The sequence below is a fragment of the Xyrauchen texanus genome, chromosome 37, assembly GCF_025860055.1.
Source record: "Xyrauchen texanus isolate HMW12.3.18 chromosome 37, RBS_HiC_50CHRs, whole genome shotgun sequence".
Taxonomy (NCBI): Eukaryota; Metazoa; Chordata; class Actinopteri; order Cypriniformes; family Catostomidae; genus Xyrauchen; species Xyrauchen texanus.
In genome coordinates, this window is record NC_068312.1 from 25761650 (window position 1) to 25780187 (window position 18538).

Here is an 18538-nt window from a genome sequence, read left to right on the forward strand (position 1 = left end):
CAGATGATGCGTGACCCCCCAGAGTCCAGAAATTTCACAGATGAGAAACAGAGGCCAATGATAGAGGATGAGCTTTGTCATTACTGTGAGATACCAGCTGCTACGTTCATCACTCAGAAAAGATTCTTCTTTCTCTCTTTTCCTTCCTATACTCTTTCTCGCTCGCTCTCTCTGCTCTATGAAGCTGGAAATGGGGTATGATTTAACTTCAGGCTATTTCATTGTTCCCTGTAAGCTTCTTAGCTCTAAAATATTCATATTTTGGGCACAGGAAACGAAATCTGTGACAGCACAGTGAGCAGACAAGAAGGAGAGAGAGGGAGGAAAGGGAAGAAGAATTTGCAACAGAAATAAGATATTTTTGTAACCAATGTGTTAAGATAAGCAACAGACAGGCTTGTTTTCTTTACTTTTGTCTTTTGCTTTTATCTTTCTGTACGTTTTCATCTCTTTATGGGCTTTCTATCCATCATTTGCCTCTTGTTTAGTGTGCAATGAAGTATTTCCCAATCCTGGTCAAAGAGTACCAATAATTTGATGCTAACACTGCAAATCCATTAAAATAAAATGAATTGATTTACAGGGTTGTATTCTTGTACATTGCATTTTAATGTGGGATGGGCAACTTTAAATTCTTAACTTCAGCTTTGGTTTGAACCCAAAAAATTAATTTATCTCACTATTTACTCACCATCATGCCATCCCAGATGTGTATGACATTCTTTCTTCAGCAGAACACAAACAAAGAGTTTTAGAATAATATCTCAGCTCTGTAGGTTAATACAATGAAGTGAATAGTCAGCAGACCTTTGCAGGAAAATTAGAAGTAATCTATAAGACTTCAGTGGTTAAATCCATATCTTCAGAAGTGATACAAAAGGTGTGGGTGAGAAACAGATAAAAAAAAAAAAAGTCATTTTTATCTTTTTCTTTTTTTTTTTTGTACATCTGAAAGCTACATGTGGTGCCTGTTTAGTTTCACATTCACACTTGAAAATGAAAGTCTGTTTCTCACCCACACCTTTTATATTGCTTCTGAAGATATGGATTTAAACACTGGGTTCATATAAATTACTTGATGATTTTTGGAGCTACATAGGTCTGATCATCATTCACTTGCATTGTATGGACCGATATACATAGAACTGAGATATTTTTCTAAATATCTTTGTTTGTGTTCTGATGAAGAAAGTCATACACATCATGGATGGCATGTTCATCACATATTTTAAATTTTCCCCCAACAATATTAGTTTGAAATAGTGCTGCCAGTGCTTTTCTGTGCCAATGATCAAGTGCTGGAGAAAGAACCTCTAATAAAATAATGCTGAAAGGACCTTGTGTGACTTTTCTGAAGTCCTTCAAGCATCCTTTGTAAGTCAGCATTATACCATATAGGCATGTCAATTCTTACAAGCCTGCTGTGCTGCTTGTTTTTCTCTCTGTTGATGCTCCGCTCAAATTTTAACTTTGTACCCATTGCTGCCAAGCTTTTGAAGAGTCAGCTAATGATCACCGGACAGTTCGAATGAAATATCTTTATATTGGAAGTGCCACCTCTAAAAGCAGAACAAGACCCGCTTTTCATTTAGAGTTCAACGCAGCACTGGACGCCCTGACATAAATCATTCCATATCTAAAGAGAAAAGACAGCATGCTGACTGATTAATATTAAATTAGGGTTTAATTTCGGTTTATTTAGTTCTTTCAATGTCAACATCCCACTTAGACTTTAAGAAATGTTTAATGTTACTCGAATTGGAGCTATTTTAGTGCATTTCTGTCTTTATACTGTGGAGTTTTGAAAATGTTAATAATAATAATAATAATAATAATAACAATATTTAATAAGCATTTTTGTTACATACTGTATTGCTTTGTTCTGTTGTGTTGTTCTTTCCAATGAAGAAATCAATGCATTATGACAGGAAATAAGTATATATAGAGTATAATTTTACTACTTTTAAAATCTGAGATTAATCACCATTAACTATGAAAAATTATGAGATTAATTATGATTAAAAAATATTTAGCTTCTGACCGCCATAGTTTTGTGAGACAATAACTGATGGACCCCCTTTTGAAGATTACTGCACTATACAATGCCTGCATTGGGAAGGGAAGACTTATTGGGTTAAATTTCAATGCACATTATACTAATTATACATCATTATATTGTTATCCTGCTGGTGCAACTACATTGCTTCTGACACACACACACACACACACACACACACACACACTCATTTAGTTTTTGTGGTAGTTAAGCCATGGTGACATATACTTGTCTCATGACTGGGAGGGTAGTGTCTCGGTTTCTTGCTTTCTAATTTAGCTTTCAATGAAAAATAGTGACAGATCCCAAACAAAGCAATTGCTCTTTTTTTTTTTTATCATCTATCCTTGCAGAATTCTTCATTAAAACGGCACAAACAAAATGCAAAAAAACCCACAATATAACAGAACACATACTAAACAGGAAAAGGTAGCAGATCCCACGAGATCTATTGGCATGAATTTGTGAATTGTGATCTCGGTGCTTTGCAATGTTGAATATGAATGTGTTGTGTAGAGCCTGAAAGCTGTCACACTGACCATTCACAGTCAAATAATCCAACGTGGCACTGGGCTGCATCACCTGAGGTTTTATATTACAGGTACAGTTGAAGTCAGAAGTCTACATACGCCTTAGCAAATACATTTAAACTCAGCTTTCATAGAAAACATAGTCAAGTCAAGTCAAGTCAATTTTATTTGTATAGCGCCTTTCACAACACACATCGTTTCAAAGCAGCTTTACAGAATATCAGCATTAACAGACGATAAAACTGTAATGTCTATAAAGTCGATTAATCATCATTGTGTAATTTAGATAAAATACGATTTTTAATAGTGTTTAAAAATAATTAAATGATAATTGTATTAATAACCCCAGTGAGCAAGCTGTAAGCAACTGTGTGCAAGGAGCACAAAACTCCATAAGATGTAGATTAATGGAGAAAAATAACCTTGGGAGAAACCAGACTCACTGTGGGGGCCAGTTCCCCTCTGGTTAACATTATGAATGTAATGTAAATATTAATTATGTATAGGTAAAATCATGGTTTAAAATTATTAAACTAAGTGTTAAGCGTCAGTGATTAAACATCGATTGTGTTTGAACTGTAAGATTAATGACCAAAGTCTTTGAAGTCCATCTTGATTAATTGCAGAAGTTCACATAGATGCAATTGTCCTTGTTAATTGGCTGATGAAGGCTTTTGTTGGCAATAGTTAGTCTAAGCATTTCATGTCAAGATCGTAGTCCATAAATAGACCGAGGTGATGCAGGTTGGAGTTGGCATCATTTCATCCTCTGAAGTCCGTCATAATAGATTGAAGTGATGTTTGGCTGGCACCGGCTGCATTTAGTCATCATCATTCTGCGACATGTAGCAGTGGAGTCCAACATGAAGCAGGAATGGTGCTGGATCCAGCCGGTTCTGGTGACCTCAGGATAGGAGTCCCGAGGTTGAGACAGGGAAACAAATAAAAAGATGTAAGCGTAGATGCCATTGAATTTATTGCAGAGTTAGAGATCATGCTCAATGTTTCTGGTTTCTGGTTCCGGCAGACCCAGCTAAAGCAGCCTAATTGTGGGTTGGAGGATAAATTAGGTGTATGCCTGGCTAAATAGATGAGTCTTTAGTCTAGACTTAAACTGAGAGAGTGTGTCTGCATCTCGAACAGTGTTTGGGAGACTGTTCCATAGTTTAGGAGCCAAATATGAAAAGGATCTTCCTCCTTTAGTGGATTTTGATATTCTAGGAACTATTAATAGGCCAGAATTTTGCGATCTTAATGAACGGGTTGGAATATAGCGTGGTAGAAGATCACTTAAGTACTGCGGAGCTAGACCATTCAAAGCTTTGTACGTAGTTAACAGAATTTTAAAATCAATACGGAATTTAACAGGTAGCCAATGTAACGATGATAAAATGGGGCTAATATGATCATATTTCTTGGTTCTCGTCAGCACTCTGGCTGCTGCATTTTGAACCAATTGAAGTTTATTTATTGATCTTGCTGGACATCCTCCCAGTAATGCATTACAATAATCTAGTCTTGAGGTCATGAACGCATGAATTAGTTTTTCGGCATCAGCAACCGAGAGCATATGCCTTAATTTAGCAATATTTCTTAGGTGGAAGAATGCTGTTCTACAAACATTTGTAATTTGATTTTCAAAGGACAGATTGGTATCAAATATAACACCTAAGTTCTTCGCTGTTGAAGATGATGTAACAGTACATCCATCTAGAGTCAAATTATATTTAGTGGCTTATTTTTAGAGTTTTTTGGTCCGATAATTAGAACCTCTGTTTTGTCAGAATTGAGTAGAAGGAAATTTCTGGCCATCAAATCTTTTATTTCATTAATACACTCTGCTAATTTTGAGAATTGTGAAATCTCATCAGGTTTTGAAGAACTATAAAGTTGTGTATCGTCAGCATAGCAGTGGAAACTTATTCCACGATTCCTGATAATATCTCCCAGGGGAAGCATATACATGGAGAAAAGCAGAGGCCCTAAAACTGATCCCTGTGGCACTCCATATTTTACTTTTGTTTGGTTTGACAATTCCTCATTTACATAGACAAAGTGATAGCGGTCTGCTAAATATGACCTAAACCATGCTAATGCCACTCCACAAATTCCAACATAATTCTCTAGCCTATTCAAGAGAATGTCATGATCTATCGTGTCGAATGCAGCACTAAGATCTAAAAGCACTAGAAGAGAAATGCAGCCACGATCAGATGATAAGAGCAAGTCATTTGTAACTCTGATAAGTGCAGTCTCTGTACTGTGATGAGGCCTAAATCCTGATTGAAATTCTTCATATATACATAGGACCCTGTCTTAGGTCAGTTAGGATCACTACTTTATTTTAAGAATGTGATATGTCAGAATAGTAGAGAGAATTATTTATTTTAGCTTTTATTACTTTCATCACTTTCCCAGTGGATCAGAAGGTTACATACACTTTGTTAGTTTTTGGAAGCATTGCCTTTAAATCGTATAACTTGGGTAAAATATTTTTGGTAGCCTTCCACAAGCTTCTCACAATAAGTTGCTGGAATTTTGGCCCATTCCTCCAGGCAGAACTGGTGTAACTGAGTCAGGTTTGTAGGCCTCCTTGCTCGCACATGCTTTTTCAATTCTACCCACACATTTTCTATTGGATTGAGGTCAGGGTTTTGTGATGGCCACTCCAATACCTTGACTTATGTTGTCCTTAAGCCATTTTTTCACAACTTTGTAGGTATGCTTGGGATCACTGTCCATTTGGAAGACCCATTTGTGACTGAGCTTTAACTTCTTGGCTGATGTCTTGAGATGTTGCTTCAATATATCCACATAATTTTCCTTCCTCATGATGCCATCTATTTTGTGAAGTGCACCAGTCCCTTCTGCAGCAAAGCACCCCCACAACATGATGCTGCCTCCCCCATGCTTCACGGTTGGTATGGTTATCTTCAGGTTGCAAGCCTCACCCTTTTTCCTACAAACATAATGATGGTCATTATGGCCAAACAGATACATTTTTCTTTCATTAGACCAGAGGAAATTTCTCCAAAAAGTAAGACCTTTGTCCCCATGTGCACTTGCAACTGTAGTCTGGATTTTTTATGGTGGTTTTGGAGCAGTGGTTTCTTCCTTGCTGAGCAGCCTTTCATGTTAGGTCGATATGGGACTTATTTTACTGTAGATATATATATACTTGTCTGCTTGTTTCCTCCAGTATCTTAACAAGATCCTTTGCTGTTGTTCTGGGATTGATTTGCACATTTTACACCAAACTACATTCATCTCTAGGAGACAGAATGTGTCTCATTCCTTAGCGGTATGATGGCTGTGTTGTCCTGTAGTGTTTATATTTATGAACTATTGTTTGTGCAGATGTACGTGGTACCTTTAGGTGTTTGGAAATGGCTCCCAAGGATTTTTTGATCTCGTCAAGCAAAGAGGCACTGGGTTTGAAGGTAGGCCTTAAAATACATCCACAGGTACACCTCCTATCAGAAGCTAATTGTCTAAAGACTTGACAGAATGTTCTGGAATTCTCCAAGCTGCTTAAATGCACAGTTAACTTAATGTAAACTTCTGACCTACTGGAATTGTGATATAGTCAATTAAAAGTGAAACAATCTCTCTGTAAACAATTGTTGGAAAAATGTATTGTGTCGTGCACAAAGATATCCTAAACAACTTGCCTAAAATATAGTTTACTAATATTAAATCTGTGGAGTGGTTAAAAAATGAGTTTTAATGACTTAAACCTAAGTGTATATACAGGTGAAACTCGAAAAATTAGAATATCGTGCAAAAGTTCATTAATTTCAGTAATTCAACTTAAAAGGTGAAACTAATATATTATATAGACTCATTACAAGCAAAGTAAGATATTTCAAGCCTTTATTTGATATAATTTTGATGATTGTGGCTTACAGCTTATGAAAACCCCAAATTCAGAATCTCAGAAAATTAGAATATTACATGAAATCAATAAAAAAAAAAGGATTTTAAATACAGAAATGTCAGCCCTCTGAAAAGTATAATCATGCATATGTACTCAGTACTTGGTTTGGGCCCCTTTTGCATTAATTACTGCCTCAATGCGGCGTGGCATGGATGCTATCAACCTGTGGCACTGCTGAGATGTTATGGAAGACCAAGATGCTTCAATAGCGGCCTTCAGCTCTTCTGCATTGTTTGGTCTCATGTCTCTCATCTTTCTCTTGGCAATGCCCCATAGATTCTCTATGGGGTTCAGGTCAGGCGAGTTTGCTGGCCAATCAAGCATAGTAATACCATGGTCAATGAACCAGGTTTTGGTACTTTTGGCAGTGTGGGCAGGTGCCAAGTCCTGCTGGAAAATGAAGTCAACATCTCCATAAAGCTTGTCTGCTGAAGGAAGCATGAAGTGCTCTAAAATGTCCCGGTAGATGGCTGCGTTGACTCTGGACTTAATAAAGCACAGTGGACCAACACCAGCCGATGACATGGCTCCCCAAACCAACACAGACTGTGGAAACTTCACACTGGATTTCAAGCATCTTGGATTGTGTGCCTCTCCATTCTTCCTCCAGACTCTGGGACCTTGGTTTCCAAATGAGATGCAAAATTTGCTCTCATCAGAAAAGAGGACTTTGGACCACTGAGCAACAGACCAGTTCTTTTTTCTTTAGCCCAGGTAAGACGCTTCTGACGTTGTTTGTTGTTCAGGAGCGGCTTGACAAGAGGAATACGACATTTGAAGCCTCAGTCCACTCCTTGTGAAGCTCCCCCACACATTTGAATGGCCTTTTCCTGACAATCCTCTCCAGGCTACGGTCATCCCTGCTGCTTGTGCACCTTTTTCTTCCACACTTTTCCCTTCCACTTAACTTTCTATTAATGTGCTTTGATACAGCACTTTGAGAACATCCAACTTCTTTTGCAATTACCTTTTGAGGCTTTCCCTCCTTGTGGAGGGTGTCAATGATGGTTTTCTGCACAACTGTCAGGTCAGCAGTCTTCCCCATGATTGTGAATTCAACTGAACCAGACTGAGACCATTTAAAGGCTCAGAAACCCTTTGCAGGTGTTTAGCTGATTAGAGTGTGACACTTTGAGCCTACAATACTGAACCTTTTCACAATATTCTAATTTTCTGAGATTCTGAATTTGGGGTTTTCATAAGCTGTAAGCCATAATCATCAAAATTATATCAAATAAAGGCTTGAAATATCTTACTTTGCTTGTAATGAGTCTATATAATATATTAGTTTCACCTTTTAAGTTGAATTACTGAAATTAATGAACTTTTGCACGATATTCTAATTTTTCGAGTTTCACCTGTAAACTTCTGACTTCAACTGTATTTGCTGAAAACGGGCACTTTGCTTTGTGATTTAATTACTTAATTATCTCCCTTGACTGAAAACACTTTTGTTCATGAAAACAGGCATAGCCTTGCATACAGACATAAATAATTGTTGAATACAGTGTCTCTATGGAGAACTGTGTCCTCTGCCACAACACTCTCTCTCTCTCTGCTTGTTGCACTGCAATGCATCACAATATTCTCTTGATAATTGGGCCTCAGAAAGTCTCTCAGATTTCTCTAATCACCCACAGGTGATTTGAGACTGTTGAGCAAAATGAAAGGTATTTTTTAATCTTCTTTCTTGTTCTGAGCTTGAAAAATGACTGTACCACACAAAACTATAGAAATTCTCCCTTCTGGCTTTTTTGGATGATATTACTGTAGCCAATTTAAGGGCGGTTTTGGCTTTGTATTTAGACATCAGAAACCAACGTGTTTTTAAAATCTCTGCCTACTTAGCATTTTAAGGCTGTTCTGAAAGGGAGACAATTCAAATGTGCTGCTTTTTAAGTTACCTTCTTTTGGCCAAATTCTTAGGCAGTGTCAAATTTATCATTCTGGGAGAAGGCACTTCTCAGAATGCATTGTGACAAGCTTGGTGGAAAAAATATAATGGCTTCAGACGAGTTGAATATAGTAAGTCAAGTACAAATATACTAGCAAAAGTAAAAATGCAGAGTCCATATAAAAATTGTTCAATCTAATAAGAATTTACTATTTTACCCAATATTTGATATTTGTAGAGTGGTCCAAAAGAATCACTTATGATGTTCCATTTCAGTTAAGATGCTACCTTAGATGATAGCTGCCTACTGTATGTAGAGCTAATGTGTTACAAGAAGCCTTTTAGTCTCAATGCATTTATCAGTACAGACTTTAAAACATTGAATTATAATAACTCTCAAATCATCAGTCATACTTATTCACATCTACATTAGTGGCAAGAACCCATTGCACTCTTGGAAATGCACATATCTGACCTATTAAGCCAATCCCAGCTCGAAAAATTGCATTACTTCCACTTAAAGGAAGGATTTAGAGGTGGTCTCGTGGTCGCTGCAGTACCTGGGTGATTCACGGCATAAAGTGGGATACATGCTGTCTGCCTCTTGTAGGTCTGCATATAAAGCATTGTGCACAAATTATATGCTAATTGGAGGAGCGCTGAGTGGTAGGCCTGAATAGATGGATGCAACTCTTAACCTAAGGAAAAGTGTGGGAGAAAAGATGTAAGTCCCATAGCTTTTTTCAGATCCTCCATAATGCTGCAATTAATAACATCTGACTGCTTCTGCCACACATTCTCAGAGGCAATACACCTTCAAAACACCAGGTGTGTGTCAAGAGTTTCCATAAAAAGGCAGCAGGCTGTCCTTTACTTGATGTGTTATTGTAAAGATGCCTGGACACTGACTAACAGAGACAACTGCTGTCTAAAGAGTTAGAGTCTGAGTTGCAGCCCCGGTACTTAGCAATGGATAACAGATTGTGGAAATTGGGATAACATAGCTGTGATGTTTTGTTATGTAATAAGAAGGGACAATGTTTTCATAGAGGGTTAACTGTGGACACTGTCAGACCTTCTCTATCTTTAGTCTGGCCAGTTATGAAGTCAGTACCTGATTTAGAATACTGCTTACTGTCTTAACCAGATGCAGTGCAACCAGTTTCCAGTCAATTGCCAATTACTTTTTCTGTCCTTAATAGAGTGCAACAGCCTGGTTCTGGAAGTATAAATTACATTTATTTTCTCTATCATTTAATTAATAATCTAATATTTAATCATATCTAATGCCACCCACACACTGTATGACTTTCAAAGTCATCGGATTGCTGTTCTTTTCACACTACAGAACTGTCTGTCTGTATTTTGAAGTTGCTGTGGTTTGCATATTACACAAGGGATCGGTGACACATTACACACATTACAAAATATTTCACTAGGAAGAATCCCCAACAACTCTTGTCTGGTCTTCAAACCACGTTTCACAACAAAATGCATGCGAGAAGTGCTCGACAAAGACATATTTGTGCTTTGTTTTGTTTCAAATAATTGAATAGCGTATGTGAATGCAAAACTATTATTGAGCTCACAATCTATTTAGATGCATAGTAAGACTTGGTTCAGGGAGCTGCTGCGGATGACACATCAAAACACATTTCACACTGCTGGACTTGGAGTCACAGACAGGTCTAGATATTTAACCAGCTAAATATCTCTCGGGTATCTGTGATGCATCGGCACAACTTTTAGATCTTGTCTTTGAAAATTCATAGCGTGAGCGAGCACAGATTTGCCTCTGATTCACCATCAGGGAAATAAAAATCCATTGATGGGATAACCTGTTCATTCAGTTAATTCAGGTAGTCAGCTGACTTTATTTTATTGCTGCATAATGTTGCTGAGCATAGACCTGACCAATTGAAGCAACCCCAGATCGTAACACTGCCTTAAATCCAAACAGCAAACTTTTTTTTTTTAGCTAGGCAGTGTATAAACATTCAAATAGGACTTTTTTAGTGCCACACAGACACAATGTTTACAGTTTTCGAGAAAATTAACCTCTGAATGACTTGTCTATTTGTAAGCTGTGATAAAAGGAAGTATTTAACAATGAGAAGTTACATACTTCAGCTTTAAAATTTGTTTTTTTGCGATGATCCTGGTTAAGAACTACACTACTTATGTTGCTCAAGAGAAAAAATCCACCTATAAAGAGAATTAAGGCAAAAAAATAAAAACCCTTCAGTTTATTAGTTATATATTTTTCCATAGGTTTTGCATAATTTACAATGCTTAAGAAATAGTTCACCCAAAAATGAAAGTTGTCTCATTATTCACTTACCCTGTTGTCATCCCAGATATGTATGACTGTCTTTCTTCAGCAGAACACTAGTTGCACTTTATGAAACTGAAATGCTGTGCAAGGTGTAAAATATAACAGTCAATCAGGGTGTATTAAATGTTCAAAAGTAAAACGAATAATGTGAAGCAGTTCAAAGGGTCTGCCATACTTAGCCTCTTAATGAATCTGCTCTGATTCCTTCAACCACACACACTCTCTTCAAAACCTCACCCTCAAGAGAAATGTCAGCCAACCAAATGTCAGCAATCCTGAACACACAAAATTAACTGATTGTATTTCTGATCGACAAGTCTTTTGATTGTCTATAAAAGCGTGGACCACTTCCCTGAATTGTTGTTGTTTTATATGTGATATATGTGTGATTGCCCCCCCCCCCCCAAAAAAAAATACTTGCAGCATAAATCTGTGCAAATAAAATGAATCCAAATGCTCGCATCGGGAACTACTTTGGCTTCCAATAAGTAATTTCTATAAGTAAGTCTATTCCATTTTCTGTATACTTTTTAACTGTGCTACACTCTCTACTTACCAGAGAAACGCCATTTGGATTCAATCCCATGGAGAGAATGGATCAATAGAGCTTACATGCCCCTCTTACTTTGCAGCACAGAATCGGAACTGTCCAGCTTTCAAATGCAATCCGCACATACTGCTCCATATCTCCTCAGAGGATTAAATGTTATCAGGGCCTGCCAAACACACATGCCCCTCCGGCAAAGCATACATGAAATTCCTCTCACGTGTCTGAGTGTGTGTACAAATACATGTTGCTAATAATATGTTTAAATATTTTCTGATCAGAACAGCTTTTGTATTCCCATCACGTGTGTGTCTGATCAGAACAGGGGTGTGGAGGGTCGCTCAGTCGTGGTGCAGGAGCGCAGGCTGGTGGTTGGGGTCCATAATGGCTGGGGTTGGGCAGAGAAGCCTCACGTGTTCGTCCTGGAGCGTGAGGTTGGGAGTACCAGAACGGCCAGGGCCCATGGAGCCATCACAGGTGGCAGCTTCAAACATACCTCCACGGACAAACTCAGGTGGGTACTTGGTCCGTCTTGCCCTCTAATTTACAGTAATTCTGAGAAACGCTGCCATACTTCCAGTTAGAGGAGCTTGCGTCTCCTTTTATTGAGATCCTGTAATCAAGAAAGAAAGAAAGCTATGCAGGTTTGGAATGACATGAGGGTGAGTAAATGATGATCAGATTTTCATTTTGGGGTGAACTATTCCTTTTATATGAACACCTGGCTGTCTCCCTCAGGCTAATGCCCCATTTCTCCTGTTCCAAGGACTTCAGCTCTCAAACTCACACTGGTTATTTTCCTTGGTGCTTATCCAGCAGACATTCTTTTGTCATCATCCTGCGTCCATCCTTTTCATCCCTTTTCAATATCTCTATCTCTTCTTATTTAACACAATTATTATCAAAAATGTATTTATGGTGATTTAATAACCTTTTCTGTGATAACCTTCAATGTTATTTTTTTTTTTACTTTTCCACAAAGTCATTTTAAGAACACTTTCTTAAGGAAGGTCTTCCATGCGTTTACTGTTTTAATTACTTTTTAATTAAAATAGTGATATGCCAGTTAGAAATGCTAGCTGGACATTAACTACAGAACTACTCTGTCATAATTTACTTGCCCAGATTCTGTTCCAAACCTGTGTTACTTTCTCTCTTCTGTGGAGTAAATTATGACAATTTATTTTTTTTTGGATGAAGTAACCCTTTTAACTCAATTTTGAGCATTTCGTTTTTGAGAAACACCTATGGATACAGCACCAAATTTGCCTAGTGCACACTACAGTGTCATGATGGTGTGCTACAAAATGAAGCACTGTTTGGGCTTGGGCATTAAAGGGATAGATCCCACCAAAATGGAAATTCTCTCATCATTTACTCACTCTCATGCCATCCCAGATGTGTAAGAGAACACAAATTATGATTTTTAGCTCTGTAGGTCCATACAATGCAAATATCACAGAAGGGCATCATAAAAGTAATCCATATGACTCCAGTGGTTTAATCCATGTCTTCAGAAGTGATAGGATAGGTGTGGGTGAGAAACAGATCATTATTTATGTTTTTTGATAGAAATTCTCCTCACTGCCCAGTAGGGGGTTATGCATGAGATAACACAAGAAGAAGAATGTGAAATTTAAAGTTGAGATTGACTGAGCAGGGAGGATTTATATTTATAACTTAAATATTTATCTGTTTCTCACCCACACTTATCATATCGCTTCTGAAGACATTGATTTAGACACTGGACTCTAGATTAATTTTATGCTGACCTATGTGATATGTGATTTTTGATTTTTTTTGATTTTTTAAAATGTTGGCACCCATTCACATGCATTGTATGGTCCTACAGAATTGAGAAATTATCCTAAAAATCTTCACTTGAATTCAGCAGATGAAAGGAAGTCATACATATCTGGGATGGCATATGGGTGAGTAAATGATGAGAGAATTTAGAATTTATGTTTTTGGGTGAACTCTTCCTTTAAGGTGCATTTTGTGTGATCTGACCACAAGTAGACCTGGTTGTCTCGTTGACCACTTGTTTTCGGATTTTAGGGTGTAGTTTCTGATTTCATGACGACAAACATCAGTCATTAAGTCAGTGTATTACTGCATGATAGGGGTGCAAAAAGGACCATGCTATAAAATACCGTTTCTCTTAATTATACTGACATTTAATGGAAGAACAAACATGACATTTGGAGCAGAATTCAGGGTTATTTTAGTGGAATAATTGTATTAACTGTCAGATGTGTGTTCATCTCATCTATGTCACTTCATGTTGATTAGATGTTATTGATCAGATGGTTATTTTCTTTTAAATAAGCACATAGCTGGCAAAGGATCAAACAGATCGCCCAAAACACTGCCATGTGAGATCTCACCAAACAGGTCACAAGCACATGTGCGGTTAGAGAGAGAGGGCCATAATTACCCAATGAGAGAAATTAGGTGTCTGAGAGAGTAGAGAGAGTAGAGTATCACATTCTGCCCTTTATAAGAGGGAGAAATTGGGTGTAATTATGGAGATGTTAGCACTGAAAACTTTTGCTGCACAATCTCAACCAAACACTGTCATGATGACGCCATTGTGTGTGTGTGTGTGTGTGTGTGTGTGTGTGTGTGTGTGTGCGTGCGAGTGTGTGTGAGAGAGAGTGTGTGAAAACCCCGTGAAGACTGATGTAAATGACCTGACACCAGCCTGCCAGTTTGTGGTTGAGAGTTTGGCATGAAACCTGTGTTCAGAATTTCAACACCTTCCTTCAGCTTGTAGTAATACTGTTTGAAGCAAACTTTTCAGACTCATTTTGACAATTGCATAGCATTGTTCTTCCTCTTTCTGTATGGAAAAAGTAGCAGTTTGTATGCACACAAAATAATGTGAACTTGCTGTGGGTTCATCTAAGGTACTGTTGTACATTAACTATATGGCCTGTATTTGCTAATGTAATTAAGCTAAACAATTAAGGCTTTTTAAGGTTCAGAATCTGAATATAAAGGGTATAATGTGATGACTACAGAATCTGGCACAACTAAACGACATTTATGAAATGTAAATGCAATTTAAATGCCTTACTGGGATAGGACAATTCAATTGTTTTGTTTAAAACTTTGTGTGCAGCTCCTCCACTTTCACAAATGCACAAATCTTGAGCACTAACTAAATTTCCCCAGATGGACATTACTTTTCTTTCTTTGTTGCTCAATAGGCCTTTCCCCACCTACAGTCCTGCTACTTTTCCTTTAGTAACTTTCTAGATGAGAACTCTTACAAGAAACAGAACACCCGAGGAGACTTTACCCCTCTTGCATTCGTATTTACAAAAGTAAGCCCTGTAATGACTTCATCTAGTATCAACCATTTTTCTTCTGATGTTGTTGGCAATTTAATAGCAGCAGCAACAGCAACCAGGGCTGTCCTTAGAGCGGTGCAACCGGTGCGGTCACACCAGGCCTCGTGCTTCAGGGAGGCCCCACAGCGATCGGTTCTACCACCCCTACCACTTGTTGCAACCATGCTGTCCCCCCGGAGGTCGCTACCGAAGGGGAGATCTGTTAGGACTGTTATGGCTGCATCCGAAAATGTTGGCAGCTGCCTTGTTGCCTGATTAGTAAATGGTTTAAAGTTAAACTGCATCGTTTTTGAATGAATTGAACTCTTAAGGAAACTGGTCTCAGTTTAAATAGTTATTTCTTCCCACCTCATTATACAGCCTCCAGAGGCGGCACTTTTTTCAGTTTTCGGATGCAGCCTGTGTCTTGGGGTTATGGTTTTAGATTGGGCATTTGCGACAAGTGAGTAAAGCTGCATCCTGAAGCTGCAGTGAGAGGAGAGGAGAGGCGAGGCAGTCAGATTTGCAGTCAGATTTGCACGCTGAACTCAGTGGACAATGTTGAAAATGCACAATAAACCAATTTATAATAAAACAATCTTTTACAATAAAGGCTTTTATGACTCAAAATAAATTACTGCACTGAAATACTAATTGACTTAAAAAAGATGTCTTGATGCAAGTTAACCATTCAGTAACATTTAACAATATTCGTTTATGGATGTTAATTTAATTGTAAGTGAACTCTCCCCTGAATGCAGTTAGAATTCAAAATGAGAATGAGAGGTGCCTTCTTCATGTCCTCTTCACTTTAAGTGTCAAACCACTGTATTTTCAGAGAGAGAAGCCTTGCTAAATAGAAGGCTAAATAGAAGGCCAGAGGCATGAGATACTTAAGAAAAGTCTATAAAATACTTAAAACTATCTAGTTATCACAAACGATAACGAGTTAGTGAACGAGTTAAAAGTCACAGAAATTGACTGGTGATAAGGTTTGGGAACCATGAATAGAGCTTTGTTGAGAACAAACTACTGACCTCCTGGGTCCTGAATGCAGCACTACATGTGGGATTAATACTAAGCATTCCAAAAATTTTAAACAATGAATAATATCACTGTTAATCAATGTTGCTTGACTAGATGGGTTTTTGGCTCTGTGTGGGTGTGTAGGTCCATTACACAACATTAAATGCTGAGCTTAATTTATAAAGCTGTTGTCCCTGATATTTGAGTGATTTCACACTCTATTCTTTTTGTCTCCTGCAGTGAAGGACTGTCTCTTCGTGGCAGTGTGGAGCTGAAAATAATGAGGCATGCAGCGTTCAGCATCGTCTTCCAGCTCCAGTATGTTTTCTCATGTCCACTAGCTGGAGATGGGAAGGTGAGTCCACAAAGTCATGTTCCAGTGATGCACCTGTCAAAATTATTTTCCTTCTTGACTTCACTCAGTTAACAATGGAAAAAGGAAGAATGGCACTTTGTTTAATGGTACTTTCACCAACTTTTTATTTCCACCTTTACATATGGAAATATTTTATTTTTTATTACATATAGGACCAGCATTGAAAACAGTGAATAATGAGTTTAATTAACTGATTATTTGAAAAAGTGAAACAAAAGAGGTTATACTGCATTTAGGAACCCTTTTCAGAATCAGAATCAGAATTAGCTTTATTGCCAAGTATGCTTACACATAATAGGATCCTATAAGCAAATTGAAGGGGATCTAGAAAGGGTCCAGTGATGTTGTTCAGATGGGCCAACAACAGTCTCTGAAATGACTTCATGACCACAGACGTTAGAGCAACGGGTCTGTAATCATTAAGTCCTTTGATCTTGGGTTTCTTTGGGACAGGGATGATAGTGGGGCCTTTGAAGCAGCATGGAACTTCACAATGCTCCAGCAATCTGTTGAAAATCTGTGTGAAGATGGGGGCCAGCTGGTCAGCACTGGATTTTAGACAAGTGGGTGAAAAACCATCTAGGCCCTGTGCTTTCCTTTTCTTTTGATTCTGAAAGCCCTGGCACACATTCTCTACACAGATCCTAAGTACAGTTTGAGTAGAGGGGGAGGAGGGGGGTTGCAGGAGGTGTTAGTGTTTGTGTGAAGTGAAGGTTAGAACGGGTGTGGGGTGTGGGACTGGGCTTTTCAAATCTACAGTAAAAATACATTCAAATCATCAGCAGTTGTTGATTCCCTTCAGAGTTGAGGGATGGTGTCTTGAAGTTAGTAATGTCTTTCAGGCCTCTCCACACTGATGCAGGGTTGTTAGCTGAAAACGTTTTTTTTTGCATCTCAGAGTATCTTTTTTAGCCACTTTCATTTCCGTAGTCAGTGTGTTTTTAACCTGATTATACAAGATTTTATTCCTGCTTCTGTAAGCATCATCTTTGGCATGACAAAGCTGTCTGAGTTTTCCTGAAAGCCATGGTTTGTTGTTGTTGAATTTTAAATAAGTCCTAGTAGGAATGTACATATCCTCACAGAAAATTATATATGATAATACAGTATTTGTGACCTCGTCCAGATTGGTGTATGCAGCTTCAAAAACACTCCAATCAGTGCAGTCAAAGCAGGCTTGTAGTTCCAGCTCTTCTTAATTGGTCCATCTTTTTCCAGTCTTTACTACAGGTTTAGCTGATTTTAGTTTCTGCCTGTAGGTGGGAAGAAGATGAACCAGACAGTGATCAGAAAGTCCCAAAGCTGCATGTAAGAAAGAGTGATATGCATCCTTTAATGCTGTATAGCAGTGATCCAGTATATTTTTGTCCCTGATGGGGCATGTGATGTGCTGTCTGTATTTTGGCAGACAAAAATACCCCTGGTATTGTTTGCTCTTTCTTTGTTTTTATGACTTTTTGCTGTTTATTATCATTCAGTAACACACTGACATAGTGACAGATGTATGTCATCATGAAATCAGACACCATATCCTCAAAATCCCAACACCACAATGAAAGAATGAATGGATGTACACCGCATCAACAGCTGGGATTACCTAACAATTGATGTAACGGCCACATTTTGCGCTAAGCATCACAGGACGTAGAAAAAATTTGGTTAAATCATAATTGGGAAAAACATTCTATTATTTTTCATATTATTTATATGTCATCAGTTGTTAAGAGATGGGGAAGTCAGTTTGTTGTGATTGGTTGCATGCTTTGCTCCTCTGATCATATACTTGAGAGCAAAGCTGACTGTAATTTTGGATATAAAGTAGGATGTGTTCTTAGATCAACATCTTTTGTTGGTGCTGGAAAAACATTCCAGTCAAACAAAAATATTGTTTACGTTTAAGTTTGTAATTTCTGTACCAATAGCATCATCAAACAGAATTGCACAGATTGAAGCAGGACTTGAAATGAAACCCCATTTGCTATTGGTCGCTCAAACAGAATGTCTTGCTATAAACTCATTCCACTAACCACTAACTTTGGTTGAGCCAATGTTACTATGCAGGGTTGTTTGGGATGCTCAATATTTTGATGGTGCCACAGAGTTTACACTTTTCGAGGAAATCAAACTATGGATGGTTAACTTAACTTGCCTCTACATATTGAGCTCGGATAAGATAAAATATTTTAACATCGAAAAAAAAATATTTTTACTTAAAACTCTAACCAAAAAATCAGGGGGAAATGAGAGGATGATAAGAATGTGATTCAAGGAACAATGCCAGCCTTAATATATTGAACCTAACCTGAAAAATGTAGTATATAGAAATGTTGCCCAACAAGGATGTTGATCCATTTCCTTTCAAACATGTCTTTCTTGGCAAAAATACAGAAGCCTTGTGCTTCATTAAAGAAAATGTAATTTGGGAATGTGCATTTTCCTTGTCATGGGCTTAAATGTGGACTGGCTATGTTGTGTGTTTGGTTGCAAAACTTGCAGACTGTT

At 37.9% G+C, this 18538-nt stretch overlaps 1 protein-coding gene across 1 annotated transcript in view; it reads left to right on the forward strand.

Annotated features, from left to right (window-relative positions):
* Window positions 1–18538, forward strand: part of nphp4 (nephronophthisis 4) — a 200718-nt gene that overhangs the window by 71419 nt on the left and 110761 nt on the right. The window contains exons 7-8 of the mRNA XM_052108606.1: window positions 11620–11813; window positions 15901–16015. Coding sequence (XP_051964566.1) covers window positions 11620–11813; window positions 15901–16015 — 309 coding nt within the window. The remainder of the gene's footprint in view (window positions 1–11619; window positions 11814–15900; window positions 16016–18538) is intronic.